The sequence below is a fragment of the Mandrillus leucophaeus genome, unplaced genomic scaffold (assembly GCF_000951045.1).
Source record: "Mandrillus leucophaeus isolate KB7577 unplaced genomic scaffold, Mleu.le_1.0 Scaffold503, whole genome shotgun sequence".
NCBI classification, from domain to species: Eukaryota; Metazoa; Chordata; class Mammalia; order Primates; family Cercopithecidae; genus Mandrillus; species Mandrillus leucophaeus.
In genome coordinates, this window is record NW_012105399.1 from 2,459,325 (window position 1) to 2,485,977 (window position 26,653).

Below are 26,653 nucleotides of genomic sequence, written 5' to 3' on the forward strand. Positions count from 1 at the left end.
CTGAAGACTACAAAATGCCTTGGAATATGCTTATGTTATATGAAAAGAGTTTTCAGCAGATTTATTGTTACAACTATTAAAACATGAATATATGCATGTTGCAAAATACTGTTTTAGGAACGGTGACTGATTTTTTACTTTAGTATTATTTTTCCAAATGTCCAATAATATGTATATTACTTTTATGATTAAAAAAATCTCCCTAAATGGATATGATCAGGAAAGACAACCCAAATACCCAGCAGTATGCTTCATGGTTTCTGTCCCTTCAGTGATACCCGCTCTCAAATCTGTTGTTCCCTGCTTTGAATTTTAAGTTTTTGTTTCTACTAATAGAAAGTAAATTTACACTTTCAAAAGAGCAAGAAAAAAGCTGTACACTTCATTAGTCTGTTTAAAAATAGCTTTGACACTCAGTTGCATAATCCCCAAATAGAAGGAAATAGATGAGAAGGTAAGCAAGATATTCACTTTTAGATGTGCTTCCTTAAAGTCTGGTGTGCAGAAACTGCTTTCTGTGGAAAATATCCCTTTTCAGTAATAAGAATTAAATTTTATTTTAAAAAAATCTTCGTGAAATAAATATATTTTGACTCATAATTTTTCCAACAAAAACAATGGATTAAAATCATTATGGCATATTGTTTCTTACAAAATCTTCCTTACAAAATATACTGGGGGGTAACCTTGAAAGTATGCTTATCAGTCACTAAATATAGTATGATTTAACCCCTATGTTTTGTATAAAATATGCAAAGTACTACTCCATCTTTTTTCTCCAGATGAAATCAGAAATGTATTTTTATAAAAGAAAAAAGATTATTGATGCTAGGTTTTGAAAATCTAATATATGTCAATACTCTATAACATTTCATTTAATTGTGGAATATAACTCTGTGATTTCTGCATTTTATATTTAGGCAGATGCCTGTATTTTTCCTAGAAAAAAATAAAACAAGTACCATGTCCATATTACTACAGAATTTCGGAAAAACTAGTTTCATGTAATGAGTCACAAAATTTGATATCAAATCGTGGATGTATGAATTAACTTCTATAAATTTTAATTATCTTAAATGCTACATAGTATCTCTGGATTTCTCAGATGTGTGTAAAAATGGAATACAACTTGAATTTCCAATAAGGATTCAACAATCAGTCTATGTTTTCTCAGAATAACATTCTAAGTAATAAAGTGTTTTCCTTTAATAAATATGTATCCTTCGCTGTAGAACTGTAAAGAGGGCCTAATCGATTGATTTGCTAGTAACAATGTCCTTCCTGTTCATGGAAATTAGCGTTAATTCTGCACTAATAAATATCACACTGCAGTGCAATTTAGTAAGTTATTACACACTTTTGATCAAAACACAAGTACTATTCTTTTGCATGCTCATATTTAATTGCCATTTTGCATGCACCAAATGCTCAGATATTGGCAATTTTATATGCTTCAGCCTAGTGTTAGCATTAACTGAGAACTGCTCATGGAATATTCTTGAAGAGCAATATGCTAGTGTAGTGCGGTTTTCAAGAAGTTGTTTGCTCTCTTGTGTGATTATTAAGGGTCCTAGTGGCACTTGACAGTAATATTATTTCACGCAAGGGACCCAATGACATACTTTAGTTTCCAGAATGTCATGAAAGGACAAAGAGGTAAAGAAGATGGGTCTGGTATCCTGCTGCCCCTTAGTGGAACCTAATTTGATATGTAAAATGGTCCAAGAAGCAGCCCAATCATTAAGACTGCCACGTGTTACTGATGTTAGAGGAAGAGTGTCTTGTATAAATCGTGTCCATAAATAACATAACATTCCAGACATATATGTCCAGTATATTTTAAACTTACTTAGAAAATGGATAATCCAGTGTGGTTCCTCATTGTTTCAGACATGCCAGTCAAGGTTGCCTAGGCTCCACCAGTGTTGTCTGTGAAATTCTGAGCCTGTGAGAGTAAGGGCCATGTTGAGATACTCTCTAGTTTTAATAGCAGGACCATTCAAAACAGTTCACATCATCTGGAATAAGGTAATCATAATGTTGACACATAGTCAGAGGTTAAGAATGAGATGCATGAGGATCCTGTAGACTTTGGCAACAATACTCACACATGACTGTGTATTATTGATGGGTGATGATTATTTTTGTGGTGCAACTGTAAGTCGTAATGATACCTACCATTATCTTCCCACAAAGTCTTTTGGCAATGAGAGCATCATTTATTATTTTACTTTCCTCATCCCACATTCTTCAAGTTTTTAAAAATAATCTTGCTTACATGGGTTGAAATGGTCAGATGCAGTGTTGTGGATGCGTGATTGGATTCCTTCCCTAAAGACTAGTTTCTTCTCAGGGTGGAAACTGGTTTAGCACCCAAAGAAAGGGTCACAAATAAAGATCTATAATTGCAACTACTAGAAATTTGGCAAGACAATACTTGTTACTGTTTGAGGAGCTGTGTAACTGTATATATGTCCATATAATTATAAGCCGATTTTGTCATTGTACAATTTATTGGAAACTATGTCTTTTTTAAAAAGGAGAAAAAGTGGAAACAATCTTAAATATCCAATTGAAATAAGTTGGCATGGAACCAGTTATACATACATCATTGGTATAAACTAATTAGGTGTTAATCCCTTGTACCTGCAGTTCAGAATTTTTTTATCACTTAAAAGTGTTCAAATTATTACTGTGATTCTACTTTCAGGATGATAGGTGTGACAGCGTATTTTAATGGAATCCTGATTATGATGTAACAGAGGAGGAATTTGTTCAAAACATTCTGTGTTGTTTTGATGAACATAAACATCTCTGTGTAGGAAAAATAAGTAAAATCAGAACTTCTGGTGCTATTTGTATTTTAAGATCCACAATATAGCCTACTCTGAAAGCAATACATTCTTCAGGCTTTTCCAAAATTGCTAAATTCCCTATATCTTTTTCTTTAATGAAAACATGGCCATTCTAGTACTTTATAGCACACGAAAAGCTGTTCCTTGGAATTGGACTGACAGAAACATTTTCATGATTGTCAGTCACTTCCTTGAATGCCAAGTCTGTACTAGTCCCATATACTTACAAATAAGTGTGTCTTATCATTGTTTGGTGTTAAAGCTGAATAAAGATCCAAAATGCCAGATGGCATTGAGACATCAGCATTTACAATTCAAGAATCCACAAATTCACAGTAGAACTCTGTGAACTTTGATTCTAAAGCCACCATTGTCATGGAAACCAAGATTTTCCCTAACTATCTTTATCATGTGTATGAGTATAAACCTCCTAGAGCTCTATTTCTTAAGTTTAATGCTACACTCTTAGGTGGAACCATGTATTCAACTAATTTTCCTTAGTGTACATCCTATGCTTGTCTATAAACTGAGGAGCAAAATTAAATGTGAATCCAATCAAGATTATCTTTTACTGTTTCTATGGCAGGTTTTAAGTTTGGAAGCCCTTTCTTATTAATCAGCACTTCAGGTAATCATATATTAGGATGAAATACGTAGGATTCCATCTTCGCTTATCTTAACCTAAACCATTCAATTTATTCATAAGTTGTCAACATGACTTGATTGTACAGAAAAGTTGCTTTTAATGAAAAAGTGAAATTTTATTATCTATTCAGTGGTTATGTTACTTTAGCCACATAATGTGGCACACCCAGAAACAGTCCTCATGAAGGCATTGGAAAAGTACTCTGATGACCTGAACTGATGTTGAAATTTCAGAGATTCTTAGCTCTACGTCAGTGAGTGGGAAAGGACATCCAATTTCCTGTGGATGTTGACCAAGACACCGCACACAAAAATACAAAATAGACTTACAAGAATATTCTAGAGAAAAGACCTCATGGTAGACTCATTCTCATAGTGATTTGACATACCCTTAGCTCTATCTCAAACCTCTGTTTCAATAATTACAGCTCTTGTGATAATTATTTACAACCCACATGTTGCCAGACACTACTGTTTCTGATTATAGGTCTGCATTTGCTTCTTTTGAATTTTAATAATTTGTGGACTTTATCCAAGTGTCTGGGTGATGTTGTAATTCATTATTGATGAGAAAAAGAATAAGCTAAAATCATAGTGCTGGTTATGAAGACTATATTAAATCAATTGCTATATCAATAAAATAATTTTAATTAATGGGGGCGGAGTCTGAAGGCTTACCTTATCTTTTCTCATCTACAACACCATGTATGTTTCTTCTTTTCTGTTGCTTCCCCATCACTTAGTACCATTTACAACTGCTAAATATTTTTGAATAAATGAATGTGTTGAAGAAATGTATGTAAAATCTAAAAATATACTTTTGATTCAATTATAATCTGTCCAAATTCCCCTTCCCTGATTTTTACTGGAAATGTTTAGTTCTTCCTGAGAGTTACAAGCCTAGACGCCCTTGTTCCTGTACCTAATTGTTTTTGTGCACGTGAATCTGTGGCATTTCCATGTATATTAACTGTGAAGCCATTCCCTCCAGAGTAACTAGATAACAGCATGATTATCACAAGCAACTCTTTCAGATTTATGAAGCCTTGATACATATTTTTAAGCTACATAGCCTATGAATTCACTAGATTAGAGTATATGAACCAATAACTTTATTTGATTTATGCTAAAATTGAACCATTTCATATTTCTTCACTTATTACCTCTGTTCCATCTGCTATATGTTTATTGCTATCTTAAAATATTTTCCAAATTCTTTTTTAGTTTTTTAAAGTTTTATGTCTTTTTTATTTGCTTGTTGTCATATTTTATTTAATTAAATGCCATTTTCTTGCCAATGGCCAATATATTTAATGATTAAACACTTAAACTGTTGATGATTTTATGTGACAAAAATAAAGAATCTGTTGTCATTATTCTTATTTAACTTAGCTCTGGAAAGACTGTTCAGTCCAATAAGAGATAAAAATCAATAATACATAGCTATTGAAAGATGTGGAGACAAAATACCATTATTTCTAAGTGATAAGTTTGCTTACTTTGGTTTTCCAGGTAAAAACCGAAATCAAAGAAACAAACAAAAATAACAAGTTCTGTATAGAACAGTTGTTTTCAAAATGTGGTCCTCAAGGCCCTCTCAGAGGTTTGTTAAGATCAGGGTTATTTTATTTATTTATTTTTTGAGACAGGGTTTTGCTCTGTCACCCAGGCTAGAGAGCCGTGGCATGATCACAACTCACTGTCTCCTTGACCTCCCAGGCTCAAACGATTCTCCCACCTCAGCCTCCCTAGTACCTGGGATTATGCCACCAGGCCCAGCTAATTTTTGTATTTCTTGTAGAGATGGGATTTCACTGTATTGCCCAGGCTAGTCTCCAACTCCTGAGCTCAAGTAATTCACCTGCCTCATTCTCCCAAAGTGCTGGGATTAAAGGCAGGAACCACCACACTTGGCCAAAGATATTTTCTCTATAGTACTAATATGTTTTTGTCTTTTCAATATAAAAAATACATCATAATGTGTCTCACCTTCTGAGTTTACAATGAAGTCTTCCAGCGGCTATGTGATGTGCTATTCCAACAGATTGAAAGCAGAAACATATTAAAATACATCTGTTTTCTATTAAGCCAGATATTAAAAGAGATTTATAAAATTGTAAAACTGCATCTCTTCTCACTATGTATTTTGTTTTAGAAGACATAATTATTTATTGTAGAAATAGATCACTTAGGTTGACTTTCTTGATATTTTTACATGAACATTTTAAAAACCAGAAATTCAAACCAATACAGGATATATGAATAGTTATAACCGACACAAACAGAAGATCTTTGACATCTTCATTAATTTTTGAGACTGTAAACTATTTTAAGATAAAAACTTTGAGAATTGCTGGTGCAGAGGATTGGTAATATGTATTTATGTATATATACAACAGCAATAACCAATTATAATTCAAAGTGGAAAAAGTGAAATATTTGGGAATAACCTTATGGATCTATGTGGAATATATAATCAGTATAGTATAGGGGACTCAATAAATAGAGATTCGTACCATCTTCCTTGGTATGAAGTTTGAGTATTATAATAGTGTTTACTTTTTAATTTATAGATTTCATCTATTTTCAAACATTTAATGTATGTGAAGTATTTAGCATATTTCCATTAAAATTTCAATGGAAATATGTCAAATCTATGAAAATAAAAATTTTTATAAGATTTAAATTCTAAAGTTTATATAGGAATAACAGAGCAATAACTACAAAAACATTTAAAAGAAAGATAATGAAGGGAGACCTGCCTTATCTGATATTACAGTTACAACACAGAGTCAGATGAATAGAATTAACTAATTCAAACTTCACTGTGTGTTGTGCATATGTGTGTATAGGTATATATTTGTGTGCATTTAATATTAGATAAAGGAGTAATTCATGTTCAGTATTATTCATGATAAGGGTTATATAAGTGGAAATATATTTTATCATTTCATTAAAGATAAATGTCATTAATATTAAAAATATTGCTAAGCATTTGTAAATTGTTGGGGGGGGCAGTTGTAAATTGAAACAACCTTCTAAGATAGCTATTTGCTACTATACATCAAATGCTTTAAAACATTCACAATCTTTTTTTTTGTTTTGTTTTTGTTTTTGTTTTTTTTGACGACGGAGTCTCCCTCTGTCGCCTAGGCTGGAGTGCAGCCGCGCGAACTCGGCTCACTGCAAGCTCCACCTCCCGGGTTCACGCCATTCTCCTGCCTCAGCCTCCCGAGTAGCTGGGAGTACAGGCGCCCGCCACCAAGCCCGGCTAATTTGCTTTGTGTTTTTAGTAGAGATGAGGTTTCACCGTGTTAGCCAGGATGGTCTCGATCTCTTCACCTCGTGATCCGCCCGCCTTGGCCTCCCAAAGTGCTGGGATTACAGGCGTGAGCCACCGTGCCCCACCGAAAACATTCATAATCTTTAACGTGGCAAATTTATTCCTAGCAATCTCTCCTGGGGAAATGTTCAGAAATAGGAAAACATTTCTACATAAATATGTTCACAACAGCAAATTTTATATTAATTCAAATTTTAGGACAACATATATATCTATATCTTGAGCAATGATTAAATAAATATGGAAATGACAAAAAAACCTGCATGTGGAATAGTATTAACTAAGAGTAGAAAATACAACTATGTGAAAGAGGATATAAAACTACCAAGGGTAGATAATGTAATACATTAAAAGTGGTTATCTCTGGATTCTGCAATTATGGATAGTTTTTATTATCCTCTTTATTCCTTTTTGTATTTTCTTATTTTTTTTTTTACAAAGATCATATATCACTGCTAAAGTAAATAAAAGCAATGCAATTTAATTAATTTTACACAGAACTATTGACTTTTTAATTCATAGATTAAGACATCAGACATGTTTCATAACAGTTCTGAAATGAGATTTTATATTACATTTCAGCTATGGGTTACCTGTTTTTTTCCATACGCCAGTGGCTTCCTTGAGTCGTACCCCATTTTCAGAGTGTACTTATTATCCATTTGCCAGTAAACTATGTAACCTTAAACCAACCACTTTTCTTCTCTTGGCCTTTAATTTCCTTATCAAATGTTGTTTCTTCCAATTCTATAATTTGAAAATTAAGTAGTAAAGATCTCCAAAGCTATATTTCCAACCAAAACATCATCCCCTGTAATCTGTCTGTCTTCTACTATACATTTTCTCCTAACATATTGTCTTATCTTTTGTGCTTCTTCTCCTCCAACCCCCACCTCCCAACATGTGATGATTGAATAAGGGATTATAATGTCATCTTTCTGTCTTTCTCTTAGTACTACTCAACATTCTCAGCAATAGATCTTAGTGGTCTTTATGTAATATTGCTGACAGATTGTCATCTACAGAGCTTTGGTGATTCTCATTGTCATAGAATTTACTAAACTCTGTAGAACTTCTAAGAGTCTAGATCTACATGGACTGCCTCAAGCTTGAAAGTGAAGTCCTGTTGCCTTTCCTTTTCATCCTTAGCTCTTTTTGATATAGGCTTGGTACAGTTATAGCCAACCCAGACTTGGATCATATATTTAACATTTGAAATGAGCAGCACTTGGGAAATACTTTCTTTCTGATGAAGCTATTATGTATTATTGTAACTATAGTTTACAACCTGCTATTTTTACGCTGTGGTGCTTACTAGAGAACATTGTTATATTTAGTTGTTAATTCAAATAAGTAATTAAATATGTTAATGGATGACAATATGAATGCATGTTGGTACAATATTGTAACCTTCATGCCAGTCAATTCACTTGATATCACATGTCAGTTTCTTATAACTTAAGGGGTATTAAATTCTTCAGTATAAAGTTTTAAGCTATAGTATACATTTTAAATGGAAAAACAAAACCTTAGAGTTGATTCTCTTTGTCAAATAAGTCATTTCTGGGGTGGAAAATATGCTGTTTGATGCCTCTGTGTGATTCATGTGTACTGATAAATTTCTTTTTAAACTTGCAGCAAATAGTGGCAGCAATAAATGCAGGGATTATACCTTTAGGAAACACCTCCAATCAAATCAGTCACTGGGATTTGGGAAGTTCCTTCTTCTTTGCTGGCACTGTTATTACAACCATAGGTAGGAGACAACTTATTTTTGTTTTTTGTTTTGGTACAGTTTGTGAGATAAAATCCATTTGTTTGAATTTTTTGCATAGTTGGTCAAAAATCATTTTACTTAAGATAGAAAAACTAGATTATAGTAAATTGATTGTGCAAAGGGGGTTTAAAGGTTTAAACAAAGGAATAATGGAAATGAATTCGTTGTTATTTTAGAATACTGAGTTGACTTTAAAATACATGTGAAACAGGAGCAGTGCAGTTCAGTCATTTGACTAATGGTAGTAATGTCAAGAAACAGCTTAAAATGATTATTTCTTTAGACAATTAGTTTTTCATTTTCCTGAATTTTTGATACTTTTTGTGTAGCAGAAAATGATTTGAATACAATTTTAACATTCTTTTCATGGAAGTTCTTACATGATATCATCTTTTCGAATTTGTAAATTTTAACTCTACATTTTAACAGATTGTGCCTGTTAATATGGTCGTTTGTGATGATTACTTCAGGACTTGTTTTTTATACATTATATTTTGCTAGTAGCATAAATATATAAAAATTTAACACTGAAATGTGAGGATTATAAAAAGTATGAAAATTTAGGCCCCTGATGATTTTTTTAAATCGCGTTGTTTGTTATAATGTTGAAAGGGTTGCATAATGAACGTGGTCTCTTTTTTCAACTCACCCACACGTATGCTTGGTATCTTCTAAAGCAGCAGAATGGGTACATGTAGATGTCCTCTCTGCTAGTTTGTCATTCAGTGCCCAAAAGCTATTCAGGAAACCTAAACACAGATCTCATAGTGAAAGCCATGTTTGTCATTCTGTGAGAATGAGAAAAGCTGCTTGCTAATGGAAAGAGATGCATTTAAAGTGTATTTTTTAAGAAAGAGAAGGAAATGGACTCATCATAGTTATGAAGGAATTTCAGGTGTGAGAAAATATGTTTAAAAAAGGGAGTTCTTTCTTTCCACATACCTTTGGAATAAGTTGAAATCCTGAAAGTTTCAATCTTATTTTTGTGATATCATTCATAAATTATGACATGTATAACGTTTTCATGTCAGCAGATTATATCAAAGTACTAAATAGGAGAACATGGAAAATTTATGGATGAACTCTCACTTAAAAGTTTTTCTACAGGTATTTGTACTGTTCTATCGTTATATGAATCCACTGTAGTGCCTCTTTGCACTGGATCGCATGCCAGCAAAATACATACTTTAGCATGCTGATTTTTTGCCTTTTTTGAGAGGTCAAGAAACTATGTTTACTCTTACATTTCCATCAGCTAGGTCAAAAGTTGTGTGGCTGTGAAAATCTGGAAGAATGGCAACCTTGATTTCTAACCATAATAACAGGTTAAGTTTGGGGCTTAGACATCTTGGCCATTTCTACTATGGAAATAACTATTTATTGTGTAAACTACTTAGAGTCTAGAAGAAAAAAAGCTCACAGACTGAGTGAGAATGGTTTGTTTCTGCCAATGAAAATTCAAAAGTCTAAGTTATAACTCATCATGACCACCACTAAATTATTTTGCAGGAGACTCAGTCATTATACAGACTTACTGTTGCCCTGTATGTTTATAAACAGTCTCATTTTTTGAATCCCCAAATACAGTAAGTTTTGCAGACATACACTTGAACACATGAAAAAATATAAACCATTATTACCAGCCTTACTCCAAATTATAGCCATTAAGCACAGTAGCTGATCATTTAGGCTCTTTAGGTAGCTGCCTGACAGCCCAGATATTCTACTCTTCTATCTCAGGCTTTAGTCTTCAGTGGATTAAATCATTCCGGGTGACCCATATGAGGACTTTTTACTGCATGGTCTTTTACTCTTGTGGTCAACACCATGTCCTCTAATCTTGGACTAGGTTATGGTGGTCTAGGGCAAGAGAAAAAATTTGTCCTCTTTTCTAAGTGTGCATTTGACGTCAAAGTCATTATTCCATAAAATTCAAAGTATAATTAATAAAATTGCTAATGATAATAATTGTGTGAGCTTTGAAGTGATTTTTAGCAATCATAGAAATTATGACTTTTAGTAATAGCTGCATTACATAAGACATTTTAAAATGACATTAGAAGTTGGGAGAGTTTTGAAAAATAAATTGCAGTGGCTTTTAGAGGGTTCCTGGTACAGGCAGTGCTTCACGGAACTGAGTTGGCCACAGTTGTCCAAGGATTTTCTGTTCAATTTCATCAATTTTTCTAAGAAGCAAACATAATCCTCACTATTCCTTGGAAATATGCCCAAGGGGTGTAATACAAAATAAAATATTAAAATTTAAGACCAAATTTTAGAATATCTGTTCATATATCTAAACACCCTTTCCAAAGTTATACACTTCCAAATTCTTCACAAATCCTCTTCCATAGTTGCACAGACTGAAATCCATTCTTGACCATTCCTTTTCTCTCATATGCCACTTCCATTCCATATACCAGTCCTGTTGGCTTTGCCTTTATATTAGATTCATACTTTAACCACTGCTCAGCATTCAAGTTGCCACCATTTTTGTCCAAAGTAGCATCATCGCATGCCAGCAGCGTTGCAGCAACCTTCTGCTCAGAAATCTTCTGTGGTTTCCAACTCAGTCAGAGCAAAAGCCATAGTCCCTTGCTGATTTTTCCTAGTAAAATGCAAGCTCTATGAAGTTAGGGATTTTTAATCATTTGGGTCTTGCCTGCATCTCCAAATGCCTGATATATATTGGGTGCATAATAATTATTTTTGAAACTAAAAACAAATAGGCATTCTATATGGTCTGAACTATGACTTATTGGAAATTACATAACACCATATTGATACCTGTGAGGCTAAGTTATTAACCCTTTCAACATATTTCATTGCCAGTCTGTTTGTCTATATATTAATTCAACAAATAATAAAACACTATCGCTCTATTGCTATAAAGATAAAAAATAAATTCCGTGGTTTTAAGTTGTACATAGATCAGTCAGGGAGAAGTGTGAATAAATACACATTTACAATACAGTGTGCCAGGAGTTGTGAGTTAAGAGCATTTAATGGGAATGTATTGATGCAACACTTTACACAGATATTGGGTGGGTAGGTGAGTGAGAAAGAGGCGAGGGATGGTTCCTTTTCCTTAGTAGGCATTGTCCCAGTTGACTGGATAGAATTAGGAATTTGCCAGGTGAAGAAAGTTGGAAAGGGAGCCTTGCAGGCATAGGGAGCTCATGTGGAAAAGACCAGGGGTAAGAGACAGTGTGCTCTGTTTGGCTAGTGCCAGTTATCTAGAATGGCTGCTTGGAGTTGACGGGAGTCATCGTCAGAATCATTTTAATCTGTAAGTCAAGGTAAGAAGCTCCTGCTGATCTGTGCTACTTCTCCTGCTGCCAGGATTACAAAGGAAGTAAGGACATAGTCCCTGCTTGCAGTCTCATTTGGGAGACAACATTTACACATATGAAATGACTGAAGAATAACAAAAATAAGTCTTGGATAATCAAATGTAACATAGAACCGGAGTTTCAGTGCTATGAGAATTGAGAAAAAGCGAAGAACACATGGGCTGGAACTGAGAGTCTTAAGTGGAGAAGTTGGATTTGAACTGTGCCTTGAAGAAAATGTTTCTTTTCTTTTTTTTGAGACGGAGTCTTGCTGTGTCTCCCAGACTGGAGTGCAGTGGCGCGATCTCGGCTCACTGCAAGCTCCGCCTCCCCAGTTCACTCCATTCTCCTGCCTCAGCCTCCTGAGTAACTGGGACTACAGGCGCCCGCCACCTCTCCTGGCTAGTTTTTTGTATTTTTAGTAGAGACAGGGTTTCACCATGTTAGCCAGGATGGTCTCGATCTCCTGATCTCGTGATCCACCCGCCTTGGTCTCCCAAAGTGCTGGGATTACAGGCGTGAGCCACGGGGCCCGGCCGAAGATGTTTTGATTTAGACTGAGGAAGGGGAAAAAGCCTCCCAGTCTGTGGCATGACTAAGCAAAAATCCAAGAAGGGGAATGAGCTGGATTTATTTTGGGGATAGAAAGGTAAGTGTTGGAGTAGACTTGTTTAAAGACATTGTTTAAAGAAGACTTGTTTAAAGAAGTAGTGGGAAATAATATTGACTTCTTTAGATGGAAAAAATGCATTGAAAATAATCCCATGTTTGAGGATCTACTGCAATAAGATAGAACCTGGATTTTTAATAAAAGTGAAGTCAAAGTTTAGAAGTGACAAGAAGCATTTGTCAGGAAGAGGATTAGCGAATACTGACAGTTTGTCTGAGAGAGCAGTTAGGAGGCATTGCAGTGATCCGGGGAAGGAGGGATGTATTGACTGGGATGATTGGAGTTGGTGTGGAAGGACAGGAGTAAGCATAAAATGTTGGAATAATTGGATACAAGAATCAACAGGCCTTGGTGACTAATAGAATGAAGAGACAGGAGTCAAAATATTGAAAGTGAAATGAATATTTAGGCATCAGGCTTGTAACTCACAGACAGTGCTAGTTGATATTTTTTTGTTTTTGTGAGAAAGGAGTAAAAATGTGGCCAAGATTTTATATGTTGTATTATTTTAGGAAGCTTCATTTTAGTCGTTCCTTTCTCCACCTCGCCCCCATTTTTTGTTTGTTTGTTTCTTCTTGAATTCAGCAAGACTAGAAAAATTGGGATTGAAGAGACCAATGACCAATCAGTACATTAAAAACAAGACCATGAATGATTGCAATCAATGTAGCAAAAGAAACTCATGATAGAGAATAGATGATGGAGCCAGAGCAGGGAGTGGGAGGTGTTCTAAAGAGGCTGATTCAAGAACTCTCTGAGGAGGTGACATTTAAGCTGAACCCTGAATGATGAAAATAAATCAGCTATGTAAAGAAAAGTGGAAAGATTAATGAAGGCAAAGGGCACAACAGTGGCAAAGATTTGGGTGGAACAGATTTTGGCATGTTCAAGGAATACAGATGAGGCAGTGCCTGGGGGACTGCAGGAAGGAGAGAAGGGGAAAGGAGTGAGGTTAGCGAGAGAAGAGGCAGCAAGATCATGTAGGACTCTATAGGTCATGGTAACATTCTAAATTCAGTAGGCAGCCACTGAAAGATTTAAGCCAAAGACAAACAAGCATGATGTGATGCTGGCTGCCATTCAGAAGGTAGAAGCTGAAGTAGAAGACCAGTGAAAAATGTGGCATAATACAAAAATATATTTGGTCTTTGACCCCAGTTCTTGGCCCAGAGCTCCTAGAATCCTTGGGCTTTTCTGAGTGATGGGAATGTCTTCTGTTATTCATAACAAGCCCCTTTCAACCACGCCTGAGTTTATGCTAATGAGGTGACTACTGGTGGGCTGCTAGATAACTTCAAGATGGGGGCTAATAGCCAGAGAAACCAACCATGTGATTAGCAGATTGGAACCTTCAGCCTCACTCCCAGGACTCTGGGGAGGGAAGAATGGCCAGAGGTTGAGTTTAATCACCAATGGCCAATTATTTAATCAGTCAGGCCTACTTAATGAAAACTCCATAAAATCCTCTAAACAATGGAGTTCAGAGAGCTTCTGGGTTGGGGAATACTGGTGGTGGGAGGGTAGTGTGCTGGGGGAAGCTGTGGAACATAGAAGCTCCGTACCCCCTACTTCTATGCATACCGGAATGCATCTCTTCCATTTGGCTGTTCCTAAATTATATCCTTTATAATAGACCAGCATTAGTAAGGAGAATGCATTCCAGAGTTCTGTGAATCCTTCTAGGGAGTTAACCAATCTGAGGAGAGGTCCTGGGAATCCCTGAATTTGCAGTTGGCCAGGCAGAAACGTGGGCAGCACAGCATGCCATTTGCTACTGGTGTCTGACCTGGAAGCTGTCCTGTGGACTGAATCTGTAGGTCTGGACTCCTGTAGAATTGAATTGAATTGTTGTTGTTACAGAATCAGAGAACTGGGTGGAGGAAACACCTCACAAGCATGTTAATATATTAATCCATATGGGAAAAGATGTTGATTGAACTAAGGAGGTGGCAGTGAGGAGGGTGAAAGGTGGTCTTAAAAAAAGTTTACAGATGGAGATATAGTCCTCTCAGAATAATGCTTTAGAGGGCTTAGCTTTTAATTTTTAAGTTTTTAAATTTTTACGTGTTTTTAAAGCTTCTCAGTTAAACTACTGGAAAGGCAGTTGGCAAAAATGATGTATGGACAACTGTATTCTATTTCAAGACCAATTTAAGGATTAGAATAAACTACGAGAAGATTTTTTTACTTGAAAGCATTAAAATTATAATTTTTATAATTATGTAACGATATCAATTTATTATATATTACATATCAATTACATTTGATATGTAATATATAATTAGTATATTTATATTTTATATAGTTATATTATTATATATTATATTAATGTATTATTTTATATAAATTATATATTGATATTAATGTATACAATTTATCAACATATAAAGTTATATTAATTACACTTATATATTAATCGAGTTATATGTTAATACAATTTAATATAATTATATTTAAAATAATAAAATATTCTCCAGTGGAAAGTGAACTGCAATGTCAGAATTAGGAGTTGCCTACATTTATCACTCAATTATTATATCTGAGTGTCAGAATGCAAATAACAAGAAGGCCACTATGGTCTGCAGTGACTTTAAGATTCCAAAGCATTTCTCTTAAGTCTTAATGGGAAACTTAATTTTTCCTTAGAGCAATATTTCGCATATTTTCAAATGACTCTTATTTTCTCTCACTTGAGCGTAGAGATTGAATTTGGCTAAATAGTTTCTATGATTTTTTGTTTGTATTTTTGTTTCTATATTTTAAACCTGCCACTGGGGCTTCCAGTTGGCTTTTACCTAGATTAAATTGCTAAAGCTATTATGATAACAATCACAGATTTACTGCAAACTTGTATTTCTCCAGTTTGGTATAATGCTTAAGTAATTATGAAAACAAAACAAAAGAAACACCAGGAAGAAAATTAAAAGTCTGCAGTAATTTTAACAAGCAATTCCAGATAAAAAGGAGTCACTTTTGGAAATACAGAAAGTATATTGAAAACTGCAAAGCCTATGCTTGTTTTCAGCAGGGAGTCTAATACCTTTCTTTCTGTTGGATGTGGGACAAAACTACAACTTGAAAGGATGAGGAAAAATTGTGTTTTCTGTTCAACTTGATGACCACAGAAGCCACTGCCTGAACTTGGAAATGAATGGACTTGAAGCAGTGATGTGGAATTTGTCGGTAAACCTTTTCCCAAAGAATGATGTCATTGTAGCTCTGCGTGTTGGGTGCTAACTTATTAATTTAGTACACTCATAACTCTGTGGCATTTCACTAGTCCCTTGCATGTTCTCAGAGAATTGTGTATTGGATTTTGGGAGTCCATTTTTATAGAAAAGTTAAGGTTCTCTCAGGCAGCTTAAAAGACAATGAATTTTGCAAGGTGACTTCCAGTTCCTGCTCTACAATCTCATTGCATTTTTCTTTATGCAAGCTTGTGAAAGTAGATGATTATTTTTCCAAAATATGTACTTCTGGTATTGTGTAGTTGAAATACAAAAATTGAAATTAAATTTGGGTATTTTATTCTGTGTTATTCATCCCGTCTACTTAAATTAAGGAAAATAAAACACATATTAGGATATTATTAATAACATTTGCTCCTGCCACTCAAAAATCTTCATGTAGTCTTATTTATTTTCTAAGTTAAAATGTGTTTCTCAGAGAAAATTTCTTATGAATGATAGCTAAGTTGGCAGAGTGCAAAAGTATATTTGATAGGGAATAAAGCTGAATTATTACATAAATACTACTGTAGAGTCCAAAGCAATAGTGAAATAGATTAGTCACCTCTTCTCATTGCATATGTATGCTACATCAGGCAAGAAGAGCACCTAGTACTCAGAATCCTATGCTAGCTGAAAAGGGATTTGGGAACATTAGGGATATAATCTTCTCAGACGTTAGGCATAATTTGTTTTGTTTTGGGTTTTTTGTTTGTTTTTAGTAACAGGAGAAAAACATAACAATATATTATAGATCTAACAGAAGCTCCAGCAAGAGAAGGGTTGGGCATTGGGTACCAGCATCATAGTTGCCCATATCTCTAGTGTAGTTCAAGTCAGGAATTGCTTGTATTCTGAAACAAAACACACTTTCACCTATTCTTGAATAATTTTGAAAAGTTTTCAATAGCATATTTTAATTTTCTGAGAAGCAATCACTGTTAAATGTTGTGGCCTTGAAATTATCCAAAAATTGGAAGCAAGGAATAGTCATGAAGTTCATGCCCTGAATAAATACAGAACCTATTTTTTCTTGTCATTCCTCCATCCTAACTTCTGAAATGCAGACCTGTTCATTCTAGATTATAGATTTTGCAGAGCATCTGACTGACCACCAGATATCCAAGTATTGCTCTGAATGTGATTAAAACTAGGTGTGATGATTATCAGAATTTTTTTTTGTATGTGTCTCGGGTGTTTCATTTGATAAGAAAGGCATGTGACAACGTTTGTTCAGTCCTGTCTACTTTCAGCTGGTAATTAGGCTGCATGCTTTTCTTCCTAATTCTTTTTATTTTTTTATTTTTATTTTTTTTAGACTTGTGCAATCTTACTTAGTCTTGGAAAATTGGCATTGTTATTTATGTGGTAGGGTGCATATGGCATGATGTTTACAAAAAAGTACCTGTGCCAAATGAAGTTCATGTTTAACTATTGTGGTTTGTGTGCACCTAAAGTACAATGCTGATGTGACTCATTCCAAATGGAAAAGAATTCCATACAGCCAACTCTTGGTTCTACCAGAGCATTGGGACGAATAGTGATGATACGAACTACTGAAAGCCACAGGTTATCCAAAAATGCACATTAATTGCTAATCTTAAATTTCTTCCCCTTCCAACTTTAATTTTAAAGCAAAAACAGCAAACAAGCAGCCAAGTTTGGTTGATGTGTCCTACCTCTCCCCTCCAGGCGTAAACATCCCTTATTGAAGATGCTAACAAAGAGTGAAATTGCCAAAGCCAAGCAGCTAGAGAAGAAAAAAGGGAAGTAAGGGTGTAAAAGAAAAAAAAAAAAAACAATTTTCTCCTACTATGTTCTTACCACTTGACACAGGACTTTTCTGACACCAGATATATGGGATTTTTCTGCAATTCTCCACTGGATACCAGCTGGGTTTCCTCTACTTCAATTCAATTCTGACGCTATCAACCTGGAATTAGCATCAGATCCCACAGGTGAAGGGCTCAGTCCCACAAGACTGTCCCCACTCTACATGCCGATCACTAGGTTGAGCCTCCCTGGGTTTCATCTGGAGCAGCTCACAGAACTCAGGGAAACAGTTTACTGACGTTTACCAGCTTATTACAGAGAATATCACAAGGGATACAGATGAAAGATATACATAGGAAAAGGGATGTAGGAAGGGGTGAGGAGATTCCACAACCTCTCCGGGATGCATCCATGTATTCTGCAACCCCAAAGCTCTCCAAACCCCATAGTTCAGAGATTTTTATGAAAGCTTCATCATCTAGGTGTGGTTGATTATCAATCTCCAGTTCCTCTCACCTTTCTGGAGAATTGAGATGGGGCTGAAAGTTCCAAACTTGTAGTCATGGTTTGTTTTTTTTCTGGTGACCAGCCCCCATCCTGAAGCTATCCAGGAACCCAGTAAGAGTCACCTCATTAGAACAAAAGATGCTCCTATCACCCAGGAAATTCTAAGGGATTAGGAGCTCTGTGTCAAGAACCAAGATCAAAGACCAATTATTAGGATGAAAGATCCTCCTAGTAACCCTTTTGCTCTGGAAATTACAAGGGTTTTAGGGGGCTGTGTGCCAGGAACTTGGCATGAAGACCTACATATATATATATATACACTTCTTATTATAAATTATGCTATCTTGAGGAATACGAAATAAGTCATAATCGGCCTATATAGCCTCTGTTTAAAGTATACATGCTTTAATATATAATTTCAGTGGTACCTGTAGACAACTTTATGAAGCTGTGTTTTAACTTGATGGAAAAAAGACTGCAGACATGACCTCCTAGTTAGCATTATGCTACAACTAAAATCATGTGCTGTACATATTGATACAGACTAGTTTTGCTTATGCTGCTTAGAAGGAAAATAATTCTGCATTTTTTTAAAGGAGTGATATAGTACAAGGAGCATCAGATCTCACTTTAGAAAACTTAGGTTCAGGGTTTTGTCTTTGTCACTAGCTAGGGTTGTCTTTCTGGGCAAATCACAGTTCTATTATCCTTGATTTTCTCATTTGTCAACTGGGGCTGGTATTTCTCAAGAGTTGTGAAGACTAAATGAGGTTGCATATGTGAAAATAGTTTGTATATTGAATGACTCTGTACTAATTTTTAGGGTAAGCTAACTTTATTATTGACTATTTTTTACTATTTTATTATTAATGTAAGCCAATATTATTTTTTACATATTTATTTCTGCCACTAATATTTAAAACATAAAATTGATTGTTTCTTATAGCTTTAATTCATACCCCTAATTTTTATAACATAAAAAAATTTTTAAAATTGTTTAGCATAGCTTGAATGTACAAAATTCAATCCCAAACCAGTCATTCCCACAGGGCTGTGTTATACTTGACTATTTCTCCACCTAGTTAATTTTTATTTTGATTTAATGAAATGACCAACCAGTTATTTTTAATTTAATTTAATTTAATTTAATTTAATTAATTTAATTTAATTAATTTATTTTGACCAGGTCATTGAACTTTTCTGAGTTATTTGCTTCCTTCAGGTGAATAGTCTCAATGACTTTCTAATAGGTGAATGATAATAATTGCATTTGCTATCTCACAGGGCTTTGTGAAAACTCAAAGGATAATCTATTTAACAGTGGTAAATAACCTAATTACTATGCAAATAAAATTGCTTAATTTTAAAGAAGCTGCTGTATTTGTCTGTTTTTCCCTATTGTTCATCAAAGATTGAAATAAAGTTTGCGACTCAATTTTTATGAACCATTGGAAGACAGCTGGATAAGCTTTAAGAGTCTGTAATCATGTTCTGAAGAGAGGGTCCACAGCACATAGCAGATTCTCAAAGGGGTCCATAAACCACAAAAGGGTTTAGAACCATTGGCTTGTATAATTTGTTTTAATTTACAGATTGATAAAAAGTTCAATTTTGTGCTACTTCAAAAATTAAGAGAAAATACTGTATTAGAACATAGCAACATGTTCCAATGTAGGTGCTAGCAGACAAAATAACTGCTTCAAAAACTGAGTATATAGTGCTCAGAAGGAAACCACAGGGAAATATATTTCTAAAAATAAGAAAATCTCATTCTACTGCTTAGCTCTAGGTGATGTTGTAGTGTCATATATTTTCAGTACTCCTCGCCTCCTGCAGATTATGAATTGTTTTCTGTAAATATGATACAAAATGTTACATTCAAGAAAACTAGAGTGCTACCAATCCCAAGCCATGACATTCTGGTTTAAAAAATTCAGACTTTGGGGCAATAATTTCAAGAAAATGAAATCTAAGTGTCAGAAAAAGGGGTCACTATATTTTTAGAGGAAAAAATCAGGGGATAGAAATTGTGGGTTTATAGCCCAGGTGCAGCAACTCACTCTTGTAATCCTATCACTTTGGGAGGCCAAGAATTGCTGAGTTCAGGAGTTTGAGACCAGCCTGGGCAACATGGCAAGACCCTTGTCTCTACAAAAGAAAAAAATAATTAGCCAAGCATGGTGGCTACAGTGAGTCATAATCATGCCACTGCACTCCAACCTGGGCAACAGAGGGAGACCCTGTCTCAAAAAAGAAAATTCTGAGTTTATGATAATAGAAAGGAGGTTGTTACGATAAAGCCACTCTTGATGTGGATAATGATAGAAAAATAATAGCATATACCTGATTGCAAATCACATCTCATACACTCTTTGTCTTTCTACAGTATTTCCTGGTTGACTTTTATAAATGTTTGCTGAAAGTCTAAAGTTGTGCAGTGCTAGTTATCTTTTAAAATTCATGCAAACTCTAGGAAGTGTATATAAATCAAGGCGATTTAAGATAGGTGCTTCGCTTATGTCAATGCAGAAAGAAAATCATATTCTTTCACATGGCAACTTTGGTCATACAAATAGTGAGGAATTAATAGCCTGCTCACTTAAAGTAAAATACTGTATGCTTTCATTAAAACTTGATAAGGAGTGTCTATAAATCATTAAGCAATAAGAAACAAGCAAGCAGTGTAAAGAATATAGAGTGATAGGTAAGCCTTCCTCCTGCAGCTGATCCTTCAGTGTTTCATCCCCTACAGAGTCAAACACAATTACCATTCTTACCATTCTAGGAATCATTTATATATGGATATGTATATGTGAAAGTGTGTGTGTCTATAATTAATATAAATACATTCCTTTATTGTACAAGTGAAGTTCACTATACCTTTGTACCTCCACATAAGAAGAGGTCATGAAATTTTAAAAAAATCATTTGTTGAAGATTTGCTTTATTGTTTTAGCAGCTACATAGTTTTCCTTTTAGGCGTAGGTCATAATTTCATTAATCCCATGTTGATGACCATTTTTTGTTTGCAACGGGTATTTTTTTAAAAAAATGTATACATGACTGGGTGTGGTGGCTCACACCTGTAATCTCAACACTTTGGGAGGCCAAGGTGGGCAGATCACCTGAGATCAGGAGTTTGAGACCAGCCTAACCAACATGGTGCAACCCCATCTCTACTAAAAATACAAAATTAGCCGGATGTGGTGGTGCATGCCTGCAATCCCAGCTATTTGGGAGGCCGAGGCAGGAGAATTGCTTGAACCCAGGAAGTGGAGGTTAAAAAAAGTAGTATATATATGATATGACATATATATGTATGAGCTAATCCAGTACCAGTTTTTAATGCCTTTTTCCTCGATTTTTTAAAATATGAGGTGACTTGTCATCAAAGTATATATATTTGTCATTTCTCATATATGGTAATATATGATTAACATAAAAATAGAATAATACAGAAATGTATAAAAAGGGAAGTGATTAGATAGGACCATGTTTCTTTTACAGTGATTTTCCTATGTATAGTTGACTTAGTTGATATTATACCATAATCACTGATTTTTAGAGATATTTAACATGCCAGTATCATTGGTCTTTATGGATGTTATGAAGTTGAGCTTGCTGGCATAAGTATCTGTCTTTGATTGACTTATTAGGCTTCAGAATGAAAACATAAAAATAAACAGTGACTCAGGTATTATAATAAGAGCTTCACTGATACAGAAGGCCATTACTTGTCATTTACAGTGGCTACTAGTTACACTGTCTGTCTTTACTTTTCTAAGGGGGAAGAAAAAATTTTGTTGACTCATTCTTTAGGCAAGGTGATCCAGTCATCCAAATTTTTGTACCATCCAATGTGAGATCCAATATATGTCACTTAAACTGTGAGAAAAACAGTGTGATGTGCCGTATAAATACAGTCATGTGTCACTTATCGACAGTGACATTTTCTGAAAAATGTGTCATTCAGCAACTTGTGCAAACATCATGGAGTGAACTCACACAAACCTAGATGGTGTAACCTACTACACACCTAGGCTATCTGCTATAGCCTATTGCTCCGAGGCTACAGACCTGTACAGCATGTCACTGTACTAAGTACTGTAGGCAAGTGTTAGATAATGGTAAGTATTTGTGTATCTAAACATACCTAAACATAGAAAAGATGCACAAAATAAATGATATAAAAGATTTTTTAGTGAGTGAGTGGTGAGTGATTGTAAAGGCTGAGGACATTGGTACACAATACTGTAGACTTTAAAAACACTTCACTTAGGCTACACTAAATTTATGAAAAATATTTTTCTCTCTTCAATAACAAATTAGCTTTCTGTAACAGTTTTACTTTATAAACTTTTTAGTGTTTTTGAGTTTTTTAATTCTTTTGTAATAATACTTAGCTTAAAATACATTTTATGGCTGTACAAAAATATTTTCTTTTCAATCTTATTCTATAAGCTTTTTTCTATTAATTTTTTAAAACTTTTTCAATATTTTTGTTAAAAACCAAGACACAAACACACCCACTAGCCTAGGCCTACACAGGGTTAGGATCATCAATATCACTGTGTTCCACGTCCATATTTTTTCCCACTGGAAAATCTTTATTGATAACATGCATGGAGCTGTCATCTCCTACGATAACAGTAGCTTCTCCTGAAATACCTTTTATGGTTAACTTTTTTCTTACAAGTAGAAGATGTACAATCTAAAATAATAATAAAAAGTATAATATAGTAAATACATAAACCAGTACCATAGTAATATTTTCTATCATCAAGTTATATGTACTGTACATAACTGTACATGCTGTACTTCTATACAATGAGAAGTGCAATAGATTTTCTATGTCAGTATCACCAGAAACATGTGGGTAATATGTTGTTCTGTGATGTCACTAGATGATAGGAATTTTTCAGCTCTGCTATAATCTTTTGAGACTGCTGTTGTGTATGTGGCCTATCGGTGACCAAATATTATGCAGTACATTACTGCATCTTGTTATTCTGAAGGTTTATCTCACGATTAGCATACATAGCCCTCAGATACTTTTCTTAAATGAAGGTATACAGGTGCAATAAATATTTCATACTTGCAGATGGCTTTCTCTTGCTTTCACACACGGAAGCTAATTTGGCTGGGTATAAAATTCTGGGATCACAACTTTTCCTATCACAACTCTATTAATTATATTGTACTGTCTTATGGCATCTGCAGGGAGAAGTTTGATTTAACCTGATTTTCTTCTTTTATTAGTAATCTATTTTCCAGCTAACTGCTGTTTTCATTTTTTAAGAGATTTTTAAAAAACCTTGTACTTATCGCACTTAATTCATTGTTTTCAGAGAAAGTTTTCTATTATATTATAGTTTCAGCTCTTCTATGCTGATGGTTCTGCGTTTCCATCTTCAAAGAAGCTGGAAAATTTTATATTGCTTTCGTATCCTCTGTTCTCTCTATATTTCATTTGTCTTTTAAAATTCTTTCTTCCATTACTTTTTTTTCCTGTAATTCTGGGAAATCTTTTATATTCTGTGAGGCGCATCACTGACTTGAGTTTGTACTGTTTCTCTTCTGCTCCTTAATTACATTGAATACAGATTTTGCAATTGCATATTCAGTTTTCTTTCAATCATCTATTTTTTTACCCATCTCTTTTCCTAATTTTGTCTTTAAATCACAGCGAATTTATTTTTTGTTGGCTTTAGGCTCCCAGTTTATAGATATGGTGTTTTATTATCTCCTGATGTGATTTCCAAACATATTCTTGGTCCTGCAGTGTACTATTTTTGGAGACATGCTCTTTTGAATCATTCTTTCATTTCCTCACAAAATATTTACAGTTTTCATTGAACAACTTCTACATGGTTGGAGTACAGAATCGAGAAGTATTGTATTAAAATAGACAATAATTTAGTGAGAAACTTAATAGTAAAGTAAGTAATGTAGCATGTTGTGTGTTAATTATATAGCTTTGGGGAAAAATTGAACAGCAAAATAGACTGGGAATGAGAGGAACAATTTTAATGGAGTCTAAAAGGTGATCTTTCTTTTCTGTGTTTTTACATTGCTTGTTTTTACTTTGGAGTTGTGTTTCTAATTTGTGGACAGACAGTGAAGTTAGAGCCTCAAATGTTCTTTCTACTCAATTCAATGTGAGCAGGCTCAGTAGTGGAATAGCATAGTTATAATTGGTTGCCAATGAGTGCATTTCAGTCTACTTTCTTCTGCTGAGTATAAAATTTTCCATATTCTCTCTCTGTAGGCTCTGAATTGTTATGGAAATGAAGAAATATTTTTTTTCTAGCTACTTTTCTTAGTTGTCTTTGAAAGTTGTCTTGTTGATTTCTTGCTAAAATCCTGGGTTCCAGCATTTGCTTTTCTAATAGACTAAATTTAGGATAAAGGATGTAATCTGAGGTAGTCATCATAGCTGTGAAGAGATTACAGAAAGGGGAAAAATACACTAAGAGTCCACATTTGGAGCAAGGTGGGGGCCTTCTCATAATTATCTTTTTTGTGTTTGTACTTCACTTCAAGATCAAATTAGAAAGTGTGTAAGGAACTGACGTGTGAGGATGAAGTGTGATGTGGAACAGTGGCTTTCATATTTCTTCTCTGCCTCCCAGGCTCTAGGATCCTTTTTTAAAAATTGAATTTCTAAGATGCATAAAACAGATAAATAGATCATTTGTGTATGTGCTATGAGTGTGTGTGTCTGTGTAAGTGTATCTGTGGTGAGGCAGAAGTGGAAGTGTTTTGTATCCAAGGGAAGGCTGCCTTTTTCTGTAGGAGGGCAGGACTTTGAGGTCACACAGATCTGCCTTTGTACACTGGCTGGGCCATTTTTGATTTGCCCTTAACATTGTGACCCTTGGTGTCAGTGGATTTTAAAATGTCTTAGGTCAGAAAAAGTATGGCATTAGATTGAAAGCTTGCCTTTTGTATGGTCTCTTGTGTAACAGTATTTAGCATGTGGTATGTGCCAGATTTTAAGTGCTTTACATATACTACAAAATTTCATTCTTATAACAACCCTATGAGGTGGTTGTTTCCATTATTCACATGTTTGGATAAGTACACTGAAGCATTGAGATATTAAATAATGTGCCTAATCATGCAGCAAGTACATGCCGTTGTGGTGTTTTAAGCCTACAGAGCCTAGCTTGCAGTGTTGGCACTTGTAACCTTGTAACTCTGACCTCTGCCTCTAGTGGCCAGGGGAGCCAGACCTGCATTGAATTGTATTTTGAACAATGTAGGGTATCTATGTTGTACCATAAATTTTGAGTGAACTGATAATGTATGTTCACCTTTCCTCCTAATGGTTTAGGGACTTCATTCTAAGACTCTGCCTTTCTAAGTGGAAAGGTTATGCCATTGTTGCCTTTGGAAAATACTTTCTACAAGTAAAAATTGTCACCTTTGGAAAATTACTGTTTACAAGTAATTTGCAAGAAATCGGTATGAAAAACACTGGACTATATCTCTGATGTGTCTCCCAACACTTTGTTTACTTGTAAATATTAAATTAAGTAAAGTATATCTGCCTTTACCATGTGTGAGAAAATCTTGTATGTTATTTAGGCTAAATGGCATTACTCTTTTGATGCTGAGGGTATAGTTTTTAAAAATGTAAACATATACCCTTTTTTCTAATGTGTACCTTTTGAAAACTAAGATCCAGAAATAAATTATTTTGAAGGTATTTTTCAAAATAAAAGTGTACATGGGAGCCGAATCCCATACCAGAGATGAATTTTAAAAATGATAATGGATATTGCATTAAATTGAGTTTAATCAATGCCCCTTAATGGATTTAGTGATGTAGCCTTTCATCTAAATGACCCAACTTCAGCTGTCATCACTCAAATTCAGGACCTGTATAGTTACACATCTTTCAGGTGGGTTGGCTGTCGCTTGCTTTCTCTCTCTTGTCTGAGACAGGCAGTAGTTGATGAGTTTTTAATTGCTACCACAAGGTAATAGTCAAGGAAGGCACGACTAGTTCCTTACACCCTCATTTCAAGTAAAATTATATTCAATATAGACAGTCAGTACTTGAAAAGTTTGAATTTTATCTCTTCAATCTATTCTGCCTTATTACCACCAATATTTCAATGTTTTTGGCCTCAGTTTTCCACTTTGTGTAGTGATGGGGTTAGAATTCTATTGGCTGTGTCTATGTTTACATTTAATGATTTTGCTTAAAAAACTCAGAGGCTTTTCCCACCTCAGTTCATGGTGGTTTATATTGTGAATATAAAAAGTAATAGGCCATCTTAAACAAGATACTGTGGAGCAATTCTATGAGGTATGTCAAAGTTAACGCCTTCAAAATAACAGGATTTGCTGTCACAAAATTATTATACCACTTACTAATGAAGGATTAAATATTCTGATGGCTGCTAATGTCTGCTCGGCTAGGAGAATGAAAGGTGAATAGTAATTTAGAGCACTTCATTTCACAGATTATATGGCGGGATATGAAATAGCTGTTTTCTATGGTTGCGTATTCTGC

At 34.6% G+C, this 26,653-nt stretch overlaps 1 protein-coding gene across 3 annotated transcripts in view; it reads left to right on the forward strand.

Annotated features, from left to right (window-relative positions):
* KCNK2 (potassium channel, two pore domain subfamily K, member 2) overlaps positions 1-26,653 on the forward strand; it is a 251,915-nt gene that overhangs the window by 131,497 nt on the left and 93,765 nt on the right. For all 3 annotated transcript variants that reach the window (XM_011996163.1, XM_011996162.1, XM_011996164.1), the window contains exon 3: positions 8,482-8,599. In XM_011996163.1, coding sequence (XP_011851553.1) covers positions 8,482-8,599 — 118 coding nt within the window. The remainder of the gene's footprint in view (positions 1-8,481; positions 8,600-26,653) is intronic.